The sequence below is a fragment of the Heterodontus francisci genome, chromosome 48 (genome assembly GCF_036365525.1).
Source record: "Heterodontus francisci isolate sHetFra1 chromosome 48, sHetFra1.hap1, whole genome shotgun sequence".
NCBI lineage: Eukaryota > Metazoa > Chordata > Chondrichthyes > Heterodontiformes > Heterodontidae > Heterodontus > Heterodontus francisci.
In genome coordinates, this window is record NC_090418.1 from 4,302,525 (window position 1) to 4,318,362 (window position 15,838).

The 15,838-nt window shown below is 43.7% G+C and overlaps 1 protein-coding gene across 2 annotated transcripts in view; it reads right to left on the bottom strand.

Moving 5' to 3' along the window:
• The window catches only part of LOC137357292 (monocarboxylate transporter 13-like), a 43,748-nt gene that overhangs the window by 17,641 nt on the left and 10,269 nt on the right, over window positions 1-15,838 (bottom strand). For both annotated transcript variants that reach the window (XM_068023519.1, XM_068023518.1), the window contains exons 2-3: window positions 4,355-4,577; window positions 1,065-1,208 (exon numbers count right to left, since the gene is read on the bottom strand). In XM_068023519.1, the coding sequence (XP_067879620.1) occupies window positions 1,065-1,208; window positions 4,355-4,559 (349 nt within the window). In that variant the 5' untranslated portion in view covers window positions 4,560-4,577. The remainder of the gene's footprint in view (window positions 1-1,064; window positions 1,209-4,354; window positions 4,578-15,838) is intronic.

Consider the following 15,838-nt stretch of genomic DNA (forward strand, 5'->3'; position numbering starts at 1 on the left):
TGCTCTAGTTAAGAACCAGTCCAGCTCCCTCTTGACTACAGTGCAGAGTATCAGCACCCACTGCCCCAGCTGACAATGCATTCCAGTTCTTAAATGAGTCTCTTCAAAGCAGTTCATCTGCTCTGAGGGGATGGGGATGTCCCTTAAGGTCATTGTGAAATCCATGGTAAGACCAATTCATGGATGCCATTGAATGATGGTTTATGTTCAAATCCGCTGATGTCCCAATCTCGCCTACCCTGTTATGGGGAAGCAAGCAGATGATAGCGCCTTAAAGGGAGAAGTGGAAAATAGAAGTAGAGTTGACCTCAGGACCCTCTTGCTTGGCTCCAATCTGTTGATACGGAATAGCTTTTTGTTGAGGTTTGGGACCAACTTGCCCACTCCTCCCCTTGATAAACTGCTGTGTCTACGCTTTGACAGTGAGTCCATTTGACTACTGAGGGCATCTCATTCAACCCCGATATCCAGACACGCAGGTTGATTAGAAGAAGGAACCCTAGTTCATTTTCCCTCTAGGGCCCACTGAATACTAATTGCAGCCCTCAAATTGCTTTCATGACAGAGATCAGCTAACCCAGTACAGACCAGGGATCAATGCTGGAACTTTTTGGGCTGTATGACTCAGCTACTCCCTGGATAAAGTCATGACTGTTGAGAGGTTGCCAGTTCATTCATACAGAGGGATACAAGTTTGACAAAGAGCTAGTTGCTGTCTGTGGGATCTCAGTAAATGGACCTGAATGACGGGGTGAAGCAGATGGGGTGGAGTGCCTTTCCTCATCACTATCTTACCCCCCAGTTTCAGCTCCACCTCATGTTGTCTATTGATGAGGTAAACTTTTCCACCCTTTCAGCACCATCCCATACACAGTGTAAGGAAAAGAGCCTTATTTTAAACCCAGTTAAACCTAGTGGAAAGGTAACAGATCTGAAACGTTAACTGTTTCTTTCTCTACAGATACTGCCAGACTTGCTGAGTATTTCCAGCACTTTGTTTTTATGTTAGATTTCCAGCATCCGCAGTATTTGCTTTTATCTTATCTTAAACCCATTGGGCTGACCTGTTAAGAGTCCGATGGAGAGGTACAAATGCAGAAGACTCTGTCCGAATGAGGCTGTAAGCATCCCCAGGCATGCTAAAACCCCACCGACCATCACCACAGGGCGGGCTCCATAACGTGTCCCAAATAGACTCCCAATTGGACCTATAAATGCAAAACCTTGGTCAGTGATGTTCTTGATGGCTCAGTGGTTAAAAGTAGCACAATGTGGAAAAGTTTGGCTGACCCCTCATTCTCAACCTTCTGTAACTTGTTGTTCACCCAAAATTCTGCTGCCTGTATCTCATGCTGCTCCAGGCATTCTTTCCTTGCTAACCTATTGTTACAAGAGGTTTTAATTTTTAGTACTAAAATCTTTGAATTCTGTGTGTTTTAAAAAAACTGAAAAAAGGATTTTTAGTGGAAATAGATACCTGAAATTGCTGAAATCTTTGGATGTTGACTCTGTATACAAGAATAGGAAAAGCAAGCAGTTTCAAGGAAGCCAGCCAGGGGTTTTTGACGTCCTCAGAGCAACACTTTAAATGACAGGGGAGATGCTGTGTGATCGGCTCAGGAACATTTACTTTCACTTTGGATCCTTTTGAAGAACTGAGTTGGACAAAGAGCAGGCATTTGAAATTTGGTTTCTGACCTGCCTGGAGATTAAAGTGGAAGGACCCAGAAAAGACCTCTCTCTGTAAAGGAAATTTGCATCTCTTGAAAAGAAACCCTGTATATGAATGGTGGCAGATTCTTATTGCCTCCTGTCTCTGAAGAATTCCTGCATCCAGTGGGGTTCCTGTTTCCTCCTATGTTTTCGGAAATGCTAGAACCAGAAGAAAGCTTCTACTGCTATACTGCTGCTGTGAGTCCTAAGCAGACCTGTTGCTACACCCCTGCTGAAAGACCCATGTGATGCCTGCTGTAGCCGAATTGCCTTGAACGCCTACCCATCAGAGACTGTTCATCAACCTCGCTTGTAGAGACTTCGAGTGGCATCCAACTATTCAAGTCTGGGACACCTCACCCAACCGAAGAATTTCCTACCAGAACGTGACAAACTGATTTATTTTATTATTCTTTCTATTCCTAAGAAACTGCTGTAAATGAAAACTTCTTTTTCCCCGGTTAACCGTTTTAAAAAAAAGTATGTGTGATGTGCATGAGGACTAGGGAAAAAAGGAGCTTTCATATGTATAGATTTATCTCTAATAAATAGTTAATGTTGTTGTTATTTAAAGAAACCTGGTTGGTGTGCTTTATTCTGCAGGACAAATAGAGTTTTAATTGGCTATTCTTCGATAGGTGGGAAAATTCATTAATATGCTGTGACCCGTGGAGAAGTGGGACTGAATTAACAGTGCATTTCTCCAACCTTGGTCGTAACACTATATTGACTCCAATGTTTCCAATTTAAAATTCTCATCCTTGTATGTGAATCCTTCACTCCTCCCCATTGAACATCATCCAGCTCTATGCTTATCCTTCAAACTTTTCATTCCTCTGACTGTAGCCTTTTATGCATCTCCCTTCTTCATCCCACCATTAGTGTCCATGTATTCAGAAACTTGGATTCAGACTCTGGAGTTCCCTCCCTCCTCCTCTCTATCTCCCTCTCTGGCTTCACTGCCTTCCTTAAAAACCCAGCTCTTTGATCAAGCTTTAGCTCACCTCTCTTAATATCACCTTTGACTCAGCATCCATTGATCTCTGATTATGCTTCTTTGAAGTGTCTTAGGACTTTTTTCTACATCAAAGGTGCTTTATAACTGCAAGTTGTTATTGTCCCAGATTTAATCCCCGTTTAATACTGAGTTAGATTCCAAACAGGGCAGCAGTAAATTTGCCCTCCTTGAGCCTCACAATCCTCAGAGATTGCCAATTCTGGCTTCTTGCCCGTGCCCGATTTTAATCGCTGCACCATGGGCAGCCTTTGGCCTTCAGTTGTCCTAAGCTCTGGAATTTCCTCCCTAAACCTCCTTGCCTCTTTACAATCTCCTCTCCTTTAAGATACTCCTTAAAACCTACCTGTTTGACCAAGCTTGTTGTCACTTGTTCATATATCTCCTTCTTTGGCACGGTGTCAAATTTTGTTTGACCATGCTCCTGTGAAGAGCCTTGGGATGTTTTACTATGTTAAAGGCACTATATAAATGCAAGTTGTACTGCTGGGCTTGAGAAGCAGCAAAAACAAATCAGCCACTTTTCATCGCTAGTGACATCTCTAGAAATGTGTGTGCAGCTGTGATACACCTTGTACAGTTCCGGCTTCATCCAATACGGCTCACTCATTCACAATTTAAAAGCCCCTCCCTGAACTGAAGAACATGGAGTATACAATTAGTTTCTCTTTTTCATGTTGAGCTGTTTAAACAGGAAGGTACCTTCGTAGAATCACAGAGTTACATGGAATCTACAGCACAGAAACAGACCATTTGGCCCAACTAGTCTTTGCTGGCATTTATGCTGCACAAGCCCCTCCCACCACTCTTCATCTCATAGAATTCTTCCATTCCTTTCTCTCGTGTTTATCTAGCTTCCTAGTCACCTCAACTACTTCCCTTGCCAACGAGTTCCACATTCCCACCACTTCTGGGTAAAGAAGTTTGCCCTAATTCCCTATTGGATTTATTAGTGACTGTATTATCTTTTAGCCTCTAGTTTTGGATTCCCCAACAAGCGTAAACATTTTTACCTCATCTACCCTATCAAACCCTTTCATAATCTTACTGACGTCTATCAGGTCATCCCTTAGCCTTCTCTTTTATAGAGAAAAGAGCCCCTGGCTGTTCAGCCTTTCCTGATAGGTCTGCTCTCTCAGTTCTGATATCATTCTTGTGAATCTTTTTTCCTTTCCCCTAGTGCCCCTATATTTCTGATATGGAGACCAGAACTGTTCACAGTACTCCCAAGTCCAGGCTTCCCAGTAGCGCTTCGAAACAGTGACCATTGGAAGGCTGGTCAATGCTAGAGGGCATCACCGCTCAACACAACCATTCCTCCTCCAATATTGACTTCTTAACAAGAATCATTGTACGGCAGTCAAGTGCAGGAGCCCTGGATGATTCTCCCCCTTCTCCCTATTCCAGGGGCACTGAGGCCAGTTGTAATGTTCTCAATGTTGTCCGGGCCGAGATGAGGTAATTTAGGGTTAAAATTTGAGACCTTGCTGATCTGTCTATCTCAGTGCCATACCACACAGTGCAGTTATCTGTTGAACCAAAGAGTGCCCGCAATTAGAGATTTGTTGGTTCAGAGTTTAGCTTCAAACTAAAGGCCTAAAAGGGAAGGGACAAAGAAATGCTTACTTGTAAACTGTTGTATGGCCACCGAGATTGAAATGATCCAGGAAACACGGCTAGATGACTCCTCATAGTATTGAATGAACTGGATGATAAAGACTCCAAAAGAACGTATGATTCCAAACACCAAACAGCTTTTCAGGAATCCCGCCAGAACCACTATCCAGCCCCAGCCCCCATCTGGCGGCTCGCTGTAGACAGGTTGGGCCATTCTAGACTGGTGCGACACCTGCGTTAGGCAAGAAGACAATGAAAGAGTTGACATGGGGGCATAAAGAACAAAAGACTTTCACAACCTCAGGATGTCCCAAAGCGCTTTACAGCCAATGAGCACTTTTGAAGTGTAGTCACTGTTGTAATGTAAGTTAAGTAGACAGCCTCCTCTGTTCTAAGGAAAACAACCCTAGCCTATCCAATCTTTCCTCATAGCTGCAACTTTCGAGCCCTGGCAACATTCTTGTAAATCTGCTTTGTACCCCCTCCAAAGCAATTATCTCCTTTCTGTTCTGATGAAGGGTCACTGGTCTGAAACATTATCTCTGCTTCTCTCTCCACAGATCTGCTGAGTATTTCCAGCATTTCTTGTTTTTATTACAGATTTCCAGCATTTGCAGTATTTTGCTTTTATTATTATGTCCTTATTGCAATGTGGTGACCAGAACTGTATGCAATACTCCAGCTGTTGCCTAACCAGTGTTTTATACAGTTTCTGCATTACATCTCCGCTTTTGCATTCTATACCTCGGCCAATAAAGGGAAGCATTCCATATACCTTCTTCACCACTCTATCTACCTATTCTGCCACCTTCAGGGACCTGTGGACATGCACTCCAAGGTCTCTCACTTCTTCTACCCCTCTCAATATTCTCCTGTTTATTGTGTATTCCCTCATTTATTTGCCATCCCCAAATCCACACTTTTCTGGATTGAATTCCATTTTTTACTTTTCCACCCACTCAACCAAACCATTGACACCTTTCTGGAATCTATGGCTATCCTCTTCATTATCAACTACACAGCCAATTTTTGTGTCATCAGCAAATTCCCCAATCATGACTCCCACATTTAAGTCCAAAATCATTAATATAAAACACAAACAGCAAGAGACCCAATACTCAGCCCTGTGGAATGCCACTGGAAACAGCTTTCCATTCACAAAAACATCCGTTGACTACTACCCTTTGTTTCCTATCCCTGAGCCAATTCTGGATCCAACCTGCCACATTCCCCTGTATCCCATGGACTTTTATTTTACTGACCAGTCTGCCCTGTGGGACCTTGTCAAATGCCTTACTAAAGTCCATGTAGATCACATCCACTGCACTATCCTCATCAATCCTTCTTGTTGCTTCCTCAACAAACTCAATTAAGTTAGTAAGACCTGACCTTCCCTTAACAAATCCATGCTGACGATCCCTGATTAATCCGTGCCTTTCTCAGTGGTAGTTTATCCTGTCCCTGAGAATAGATTCTAACAATTTACCCACCACCGAGGTCAGATTGACTGGCCTATAATTATTTGGCCTATCTCTCGCACCCTTTTTAAACAATGGTACGATGTTCGCAAACCTCCAATCGTCTGGTACCTCTCCTGTATCCAGTGAGGATTTGAAGATGATCCTCAGCACATCTGCTATTTCCTCCCTGGCTTCCTTTAACAACCTGGAATGCAATTCATCCAGCCCTAGTGATTTATCCACTTTCAAGGATGTCAGACCCTCTAGTACTTCCTCTCTCATTATGCTTATCAGATCTCATACTTCACACTCCTCCTCTTTAATTAAAATGTCTACATCAACCCTCTCCTTTGTGAAGACAGAGACAAAAAACTCTTTAAGAACCCTGCCCATATCTTCTGCATCCATGCATAAGTTCCCTTGTACATCTCTGATAGGCCCTACCCTTTCCTTAGTTATCCTCTTGCTCTTAATGTACTGATAAAACATCTTTGGGCAGAGTAAAAAGGATTTTATAGTTTCTTCCCTTCTTTCCATAGCACTGTAATGTCATTCAGCATTCCCTTAACAGGGCAGCAGGTCAAAGCCCTTACCTTTACAGTATTTGCCGTACTGGTGGCTGCATGAAATTCCGGATTTCTGCTTAGTCTCAGTTGGTAAACACCAACTCTGTCAACATACCTTTGATCGTCAGCCAGTTGAAATCAGGAACTCAAATAACATGGTAGAATTTGTTCTTTTTGGATTCTGTTGGTTTCAGCTCATTTTTGGGGTAAGGACATAAGAAACATCAAAGACAAGAAGAGGCCACTTAGTCCATTGAAGTCTATCCCTCCTGTACCCTAACTCTCCCATTGAAGCTCATCACTCTTGTATGTTAACACTCCCATTGAAGCTCATCACTCCTGTACCCTAACTCTCCCATTGAAGCTCATCACTCTTGTATCCTAACACTCCCATTGAAGCTCATCACTCCTGTACACTAACTCTCCCATTGAAGCTCATCACTCTTGTATCCTAACACTCCCATTGTATTCCATCCATCTAGTACCCTAATTCTCCAATTGAAGCCCATACATCCTGATACCCCAACCCTCCTAATGAATCCCATCTCTCTGGTAAGCTAACTCTCCCATTGAAGCACTTTCCTGCTGTACCTAAAATAAAAACAGAAAATGTTGAAATGCTGACCAGGTGGAGAGTGAAAGAACGTTAACGTTTCAGGCCAATGGCCTTTCGTCAGAATGGGGAAACATTGAAGATGTAACAGGTTTTAAGCAAGTACAGAGGCAGGGGAAGGGGGGAGGGGCAGTGCGGTGGTGGGGGGTGCATTGGGTGCTGGGAGTTGGTGGGGGAAAAATCAAAAGAGAAGGTCTGTGATTGGGCAGAAGGCAGGAGAGATTAAATGACAAAAGGGGTGATGATGCAAGGCAAAAAGAGATGGTAATGGGACAAGTAAAGAAACAAAAGCTGGGTCTAGAGAGGTGTAAATGGGAATAGCAAAGTCACCATTAACAGCTGCAGTTCAAGGACAAAAATGGGGGCAGAGATTATGATTTGGAATTGTTGAATTGAATGTTGAGTCTGGAAGATTGTAAAGTACCTATTCGAAAGGTGAGCTGCTGTTCCTTGAGTTTACGCTGAGCTTTATCAGAACAGTATTGGAGGCTGAGGACAGACAGGTCAGAATGGGAGTGGGGCGGAGAATTAAAATGACAGCAACCAGAAGTTCACGGTCATGCTTGCGGACAGAGTGGAGGTGTTCCGCAAAGCGATCAGCCAATCTGAGTTTAGTCATCCCAGTGTAGAGGAGACAGCACAGTGAGCAGTGAATACAGTGTAGTAAACTGAGAGAAGTAGATGTAAATTGCTGTTTCACCTGGAAGGATTGTTTGGGGCCTTGGACGGTGAGGAGGGAGGAGATAAAAGGGCAGGCATCTCCTGTGCTCGCATGAGAAAGTGCTGTGGGAAGGGGAGGAGGTATTTGGGGGTGATTGAGTAATGGACTAGGGTGCTGTGGAGGGAATGGTCCATTTGGAATGCTGCAAAGGGAAGGGAGGGGAAGATGTGTTTGGTGGTGGAAATGATGGAGGATGATATATTGAACGTGGAGGCTGATGGGGTAGAAGGTGAGGACAATGGGAACCCTATCGTGGTTCTGGGATGGAGGGAAAGGAGTGCGAGCAGAGGTGTGGGACGTGAAATGGATTTAGGGAAGGCCATGTTAACCATGGTGGAGTGGAATCCTCGACTGAGGTAAAAGGAAGACATATTGGAAGCACTGGTATGGAAGGTGGTCTCATCACACCAGATATGAGGGAGACAGAGAACCTAGGTGAATGGAATAGAGTCCTTACAGGGAGTAGTGGGAGGAAGTGCAGTTGAGGTAGGTGAGGAGTCAGTGGGTTTATAGTGGATATTGGTTGATAACTATCTCCAGCAATGGAAACAGAGAATTTGAGCAAGGGAAGAGAAGAGTCAGAGATGTGAAGGTGAGAGAAGGGTGGAAATTGGAAGCAAAATTTATGAAATTTTCCATTCAGGGCGAGAGCAGGAAATAGCACTGATGCAGTCACTAATGTACTGGAAAAAGGGTTGAGGGAGGGGACCTGAGTAGGACTGGAAAAAAGTGTTCCACATATCCCACTAAAAGAAAGGCATAGCTTGGAGCCATATAACCACACCTTTTATTTGGTGGAAGTGAGTGGAGGTAAAAGAGAAGTTCAAGGTCAGAACAAGCTGAGCCAGGGAGAGGAAGGTGGTAGTGGTTGGGGACTGGTTGGGACTCTATTCAAGAATGAAACCGAGATCACTCAGACCTTCCTGGTGGGGGTGGAGGTGTAGAGTGATTGGACTTCCACATTGAAAAGGATACGGTTAGGGAAACTGTTAAAGTAGAAGAGGTTGTTGGAACAGTTGCGAATGTAGGTGGGAAGAGACTGGACAAAGGGAGAAAAATATAGAGTTGAGATAGGAAGAAGTCAGTTCTGTGGGGAAAGAACAGGCTGAAACGATGGGTCTAACATAGAATCTACCTCCTATACCCTAACTTTGATTGAAGCCCATCCCACTTACAATCTAACCCTCCCGTTCAAGCCCTTCCCTCCTGTATGCTAACTCTCTCATTGAAACCCATCCCTCCTGTACCTTAACTCACCTATTGAAGACCATCCTTCCTGTAACTACTCTCCCATTGAAGGCCATTTCTTCTGAACCCTAACTCTCCTATTGAAGTTCATCCCTCCTGTATGCTAAATCCCCTATTGATGACCATCCTTCCTATAGCTTACTCTCCCATTAAAGGCTATTTCCCCTGTACCCTGACTCTCCAATTGAAGCCCATCCCCCTTACTGTAACTCTCCCACCGAAGCCCTGTACTCTAACTCTCCCATTGAAGCACATCATCCTGTACCCTAACTATCCTATTGAACCACATCACTCCCGATGCTCCTGTTCCTGCTAGTGGGAGCTTGAGTAGAAAGTCCCCATTACGAGCATTCCCACCCCACCCCCCCAGATAAATGGACTGACCCTTTAACTCTGAAAATATGCCACTGTTTGATTTACTGTACTTACATGAATCGCAGTGAGTACAAGAACAGTCATATAGCTTGTAGCGAGTTGCTTCCGCCCTCTCCGGTAGCATTGGGGTAATGGTACTGGACTAGTAATCCAGAGGGCCAGACTAATGCTCCAGAGGCATGAATTCAAATAAAAGGCTAGTCTCAGTAATGATGATCATGAAAGTATCAGATGGCCATAAAAACCCATCTGGTTCACTAATGTCCTTCAGGAAAGGTCTGGCCTGCACGTGACTCCAGACCCAAAGCAGCATGGTTGACTCTTACCTGCCCTCTGAAATGATCTCGCAAGTCACTAAGTTGTTGGCTTCCTACCACCTTTTCATGGGCAATAAATGCTGGCCTTGCCAGTAATGCCCACACCCCATGAATGAATAAGAGAACAGAGTTTGGAAACCAAGTTCAGATTCGCACCCCACATTAACAAGGAGGTGTGGTTTTGTTAGAATTTGTAAATGTGCCTTTCTTAAAAATCTTTAAAACAATCACATTTCTGAATCTTTCCTCGCTTCACCATTGCCATTCAGAAAGTAACTATTTTTACTTTCCTTTCTTCAACAACTCAAAAGAAATTGAACCACTAAAGAAACATGAATGTAATATGCAGTTTACAAATTTCTTAAACAAGACGATTGCTGACTCATCAGATAGAGGTAACATCTGCTGTGCATTAACCAAACATGGGCAAGTTCAGAATTCATCCCACAATGGCATTACTTCATTTTAATTAGCACTATTACATGAACCACTGATATATAGTTGTGATGATATATGATCTATTAAGTGCTTCTGGATGAAGTCTAGTTTCTGGCTTTTGAGGCTTCTGATCCCTCCAAAATCTGTGACCTATTACAATGAGCTCGCAATTCTCATGGGGGGATGTTGACAGAACAGTCTTTCTTTCATGGGGCAGGTCTCCCCATCCACCAGGGTCTCAGCAACATCCCCCAACATTGCTTGAGGTTTCACAATCCCTTTTGGACCCACATGCTTAACCTTCAACTGTGCCACTTCAACACCTCTTGAAAGATGCGATGCAAAGCTCATGGGCAACCCTAAGTCACATCTGCACAATCTACGTACCATCTACAAGATGCACTGCAGCAACTCACCGAGGCTCCTTCAACAGCACCTTCCAAACCTGAGACCTCTACCATCGAGAAGGAAAAGGGCAACAGATGCATGGGAACATCACCACCTGCAAGTTCTCCTCCAAGCCACACACCATCCTGACTTGGAACTACATTGCTGTTCCTTCACTGTCGCTGGGTCAAAATCCTGGAACTCCCTTCCTAACAGCACTGTGGGTGTACCTACACCTAAGGACTGCAGCGGTTCGAGAAGGCAATTGGGGATGGCAATAAATGCTGGCTGAGCCAGTGACGCCCACATCCCATGAATGAATAAAAACAAAACTACGGCAGATGCAGATACTTGATGCACGAATGGGAAATTAAAAACTCTCCATTGTGTGATTCTGGCCACCCAGAACAGACCATGGAACATTGAACGACCGATTGCTCGATTCACAAATACGAAGGAGGCATCACAGTGATGCTCTCCGCTATTCCTGACACAATTACCTGGCTTAACCAGCTGAATGTAAAATTATAGTTGTAGCTCCACATCTAAATCTAGACCTGGAATAGGAACAAGAGAGGGAATATTTAACCTAAGAACAATCTTTGATAAATATCCAGAAGTAAACAAGAACATTTACATATGCTTTATAGATTATGAAAAAGCATTCGATCGTGTATATCACCAAAAGCTAATAGACTTGTTGTTGAAATGTGACATTGATAGTAAAGATGTGAGATTTTCCAGAGCCTATATTGGGACCAAATAGTAAGCATTAGGCTAGAAGATGAACAATCAGATATGTTTCAAGTGAAGAGAGGAGTATGACAAGACTGTGTACTGTTGCCAAAATTATTTCATGTGTACACAGAACAAATATTCAGAGAATTCGATATACTTCTAGGTGTAAAAATTGGAGGTAAGAATATAATAAACTTGCGGTACACTGATGACACAGCGCTACTTGCAGAATCAGAAGGGGCCCTGCAGAGTATCGTAGGTCAAGCAAATTCTAGAAATTTAGAATATGGATTGAGTATGAACACTAAAAAGACAAAAACAATGATAGTTAGAAGGAATATATTAGAGGAAACCAGATTGAAGTGGATGGTGTCACACTGGAACAAGTAAACAAGTTTGTCTATTTAGGACAAATGATAACAAAAGATGTTAGATGCAATGCCGAAGTCAGAAGAATAGAGATAGCAGAATCACAGAATTATTACAGTGCAGAAGGAGGCCATTCGGCCCATCGTGTCTGCACCAGCTCTCCGAAAGATAAATTCACTCAGTTCCATTCCCCTTCCTTCTCCCTGTAACCCTGCACATTCATCCTTTTCATTCGGCAGTCTAATTCCCTTTTGAATGCTTCATTTGAGCCTGCCTCCACCACACGGTCAGGCGTGCATTCCAGACCTTAACCACTCGCTGCGTGAAAAAGTCATTCCTCATGTCACTTTTGCTTCTCTTACTAAATATTTTAAATCTGTGCCCTCTCGTTCTTGATCCTTTCACAAGTCTGTTCAGACCCTTCATGATTTTCAACACCTCTATCAAATCACCTCTCAGCCTTCTCAAAGGAAAACAGTCCTAACTTCTCCAATCTATCTTAATAACTGAAGTTCCTCATCCCTGGAACCATTCTCTTGACTTGTTTCTGTAATCTCTGCAATGCCCTCACGTCTTTCCTAGATTGTGGCACCCAGAACTGGACGCAATACTCCAGCTGAGGCCGAACTAGTGTCTTACACAAGTTCAACCTAACTTCCTTGCTCTTGTACTCTATGCCCCTATTAATAAAGCCCAGGACACTGTATGCTTTATTAACCACTCTCAACCTGCCCTGCCATCTTCAATGACTTATGCACATACACACCCAGGTCCCTCTGCTCCTGCACCCCCTTTAGAATTGTACCCTTTAGTTTATATTGTCTCTCCATGTTCTTCCTATCAGAATGAATCATTTCACATTTCTCTGCATTGTACTTCATCTGCCACCTATCTGCCCATTCCACCAGCTTATCTATGCCCTTTCGGAGTTCTACACTATCCTCCTCACAGTTCACAATGCTTCCAAGTTTCGTATCAGTTACAAACTTTGAAATTGTGCTCTGAAAACCAAGGTCTAGGTCATTAATATATATCAGGAAAAGCAATGGTCCCAATACTGACCCCTGGGGACTCGCCAACTTTAAGGGCATTTAAGTGGTCATTGGATAGACATATGGATGAAAATGGAATAGTGTAGGTCAGATGGTTTCACAGGTCGGCGCAACATCGAGGGCCGAAGGGCCTGGACTGCGCTGTAATGTTCTACTTCCACTACAAACCTTCCTGCAGCTTGATAAACATCCATTAACCACAACTCTTTGTTTCCTGTCACTCAGCCAATTCCGTATCCATGTTGCTACCGTCCCTCATATTCCATGAGCTATAAGTTTGCTCACAGGTCTGTTGTCTGGCACTGTATCAAACACTGCCAGAGGTAATTTTGTGAAAATGAAGGATGTGTTAACAAGGAAGCTCAAGCTTTTAGCAAGGGAAAAACTCATAAGATGCTACATTCCTGTATTCCTCAGAAACCTAGACAATAAGTAAAGATCTGACGGGCTGGCGGGCAGCCATAAAGACAGGGCTAAATTGTGGCGAGTCGAAGAGACTTAGTAGTTGGCAGGAAAAAAGACAGAGGCGCAAGGGGAGAGCCAACTGTGTAACAGCCCCGACAAACAAATTTCTCTGCAGCACCTGTGGAAGAGCCTGTCACTCTAGAATTGGCCTTTATAGCCACTCCAGGCGCTGCTTCACAAACCACTGACCACCTCCAGGCGCGTATCCATTGTCTCTCGAGATAAGGAGGCCCAAAAGAAGAAAAGAAGTAAAGATCTGTGGAAGAAAATAGAGGCCTTTGAAAGGTGGATGCTAAGATGTATGTGTAAAATTCCTTATACAGACCTTAAGACAAATGAAGAGGTGCTTGAAATTACAAGAGCAAAAAGAACTCTAAAAAGTGACAACCAGAAAATAAAATGTCAGTATTTCAGCCATTTGATCAGAGCTGAAAAGCTACAGAGATTTCTTCTGGAGGGCAAAGTAGAGGGCAGCAGAAAGAGAGGTCAACCTAGGTGTAGTTGGATGATGGATGTCATAGAACCTTTACAGTTTAGCTACAGTGGATGTGTGAGGATGGCGCAAGATAGACGAATGTGACATACCATGACAGCAGATCTGTTAGGAGTAGCTAGAAGCAGCAGCAGCTCCACAACCCATCAACTATAAGAAAAAGGGAGATGAGGCAGGTCGGCATTTTGAAAGACAAACTCTCCTTCTAGACTCTTAGATATGTCCCAGTTGCTGTCAGTCTATAGCCCTGCCACCTTTGTGGATCTGAATTGGTGTATGTGACAGGATAGTTAACATTTACAGGTCAACTCCAGGGAGTTTTGTTTTTGTGCCTGGTAGCCCCTGACCCATTCTGGCTGGAATGACACTTTGAAGTCCCCTGAGTGGGGATGAAGCAGGGGTTCCTTCTTTGTGTCTTTGAAATCTGACTAATTTTTGATCAATTCAGCATTCCAGCCTGTCTTCACTCGACGTTCACAAACACAGTTTTGATGCATTTTTAAACAAACACTGTGCAGTCTGTTTAAGGGACCAGTTGTCGTCCACTACCTCATGCAAAAGGCCATTCTTCATGTGTGATTGCTTAAACATCTGATCCTCCTGATCTCTCATGTCACCATCTGCAAACATGCTTTCCACTCTGGGTCACTGGATGGGAATCAGGAGCAGGCACCCCATCTGACTGCTCTTTTGTCTAACCCAGGGGCACAGACTGGGGATGGATGCTGAGACCTTCTAGTCTGTATGGCTGAGTTAAACTCTGCCTTTACCCACTGAGGTACCAGTCAGTCTCATCACTGGGAGACGCACCTCAGATTGTAAGCAAAAATTGCCAGAATCGTACCTTAGATCACGAATTTCTACGACACACTTGACAAACAGGTTTCTTGTTTCTTTACATTTTTATAGCAGAACTGCAACAGCAAGCTTCCTCATAGCCCAGCTTATGGGCTTGTGACCTGTGCTCTGCATTATAAAACCCAGCAAAGCAATTGAATGTTTCAAGGTCATTAAGGGCTAGATTAAGAGTTTTGCATTTTCCAATTGGTCGGTCAACAAGCTTTTATTGCAGCTCAGGATTGTACAAGAGAGAGAGTGGTGTTAAATGTGAATGTTATTGGATGCAATTAATCTGTCCTACCAATGGAATTAGGAATTAAACGGAGCTGATAAACCGATGAGGTAATAATCAGTATGTTGTAGCACACCCTGTTTTTGTACAGTACAGGCTGCATATCTTGGCCCTGAACTTGCTGGGGTGGAGCATAGTAGGTTTTTTCCCCCACATACTTCAGCTTGAAAATTCTTTGCTTTGTAAGTTGCAGGAAGTGTGACCTGATAGTGACATGGTGAGGGCAATGGGACATCTTTGACCTTAGTGTACAACGGGGATAACATTCTGTCTCCTCAACCAGTGAGATATAAGGAGTGAGAAATAAACAGAGGAATGATGGAGAAGGAGAATGGATTAGACTTAAATCAGATTGGTTGTCATCCTTCCATCTACAAAAGACGTAGCAAACAATCCATTTTGGCGGGGTGTCTTCTCTTGGTGCACCTTTGCTGATGGCTGTGAAGGCCAATCCTAGAGAGGTAGATTCAGCCACAAGTGCTGCACGTGAAGCTGCCAAGTTATGCTGTGAGTTGTTGTTTTTTACATTGGCACCTGTGGCAAGCTGCTGTAGCAACTGGTCGTTGTGAGAGTGCACACCAGTCCACGAGATGTGTCGCCATTTCCCTCTTCTGGCAGCTAGTGACTCCAAGGTTTGATAGTCGACATGTAGGGCCTTCATGTCATGCTTACAAGCATCCTTGATGTGGAGCTTTGGGCGCCCCACTGGTCGTCTGGCCCCAGCTACCTCATCATACTGAAGGTCCTTGGGTATGCGACTGTCTTCCATCCTGCGGATATGTCCGATCCACTGAAGTAGCCTCTGTTTGATTAGTGTCAACACAATTGGGAGCTCTGCCTTTGAAAGGACTGCTGCATTTGTGATTTTTGTCTTGCCAGGATATACCCATAATTTGCTGCAAACAGCAAACCTGGAAATTATTGAGCTAATTTTTTTTGGTAGTGGTAAATCACCCATATTTTACAGCCATTCTACAAGGTGTTGAGAACACAGGCCTTATAAACCATCAGCTTGGTCCTTGGTGTTATCCCATATGTGTTTTGCAAGTCTGCCAAAGGTGATAGCTGTTTTCCCATGCGTGTATTGAGCTCTGCATCACAGGACAGATTGTCTCTCCC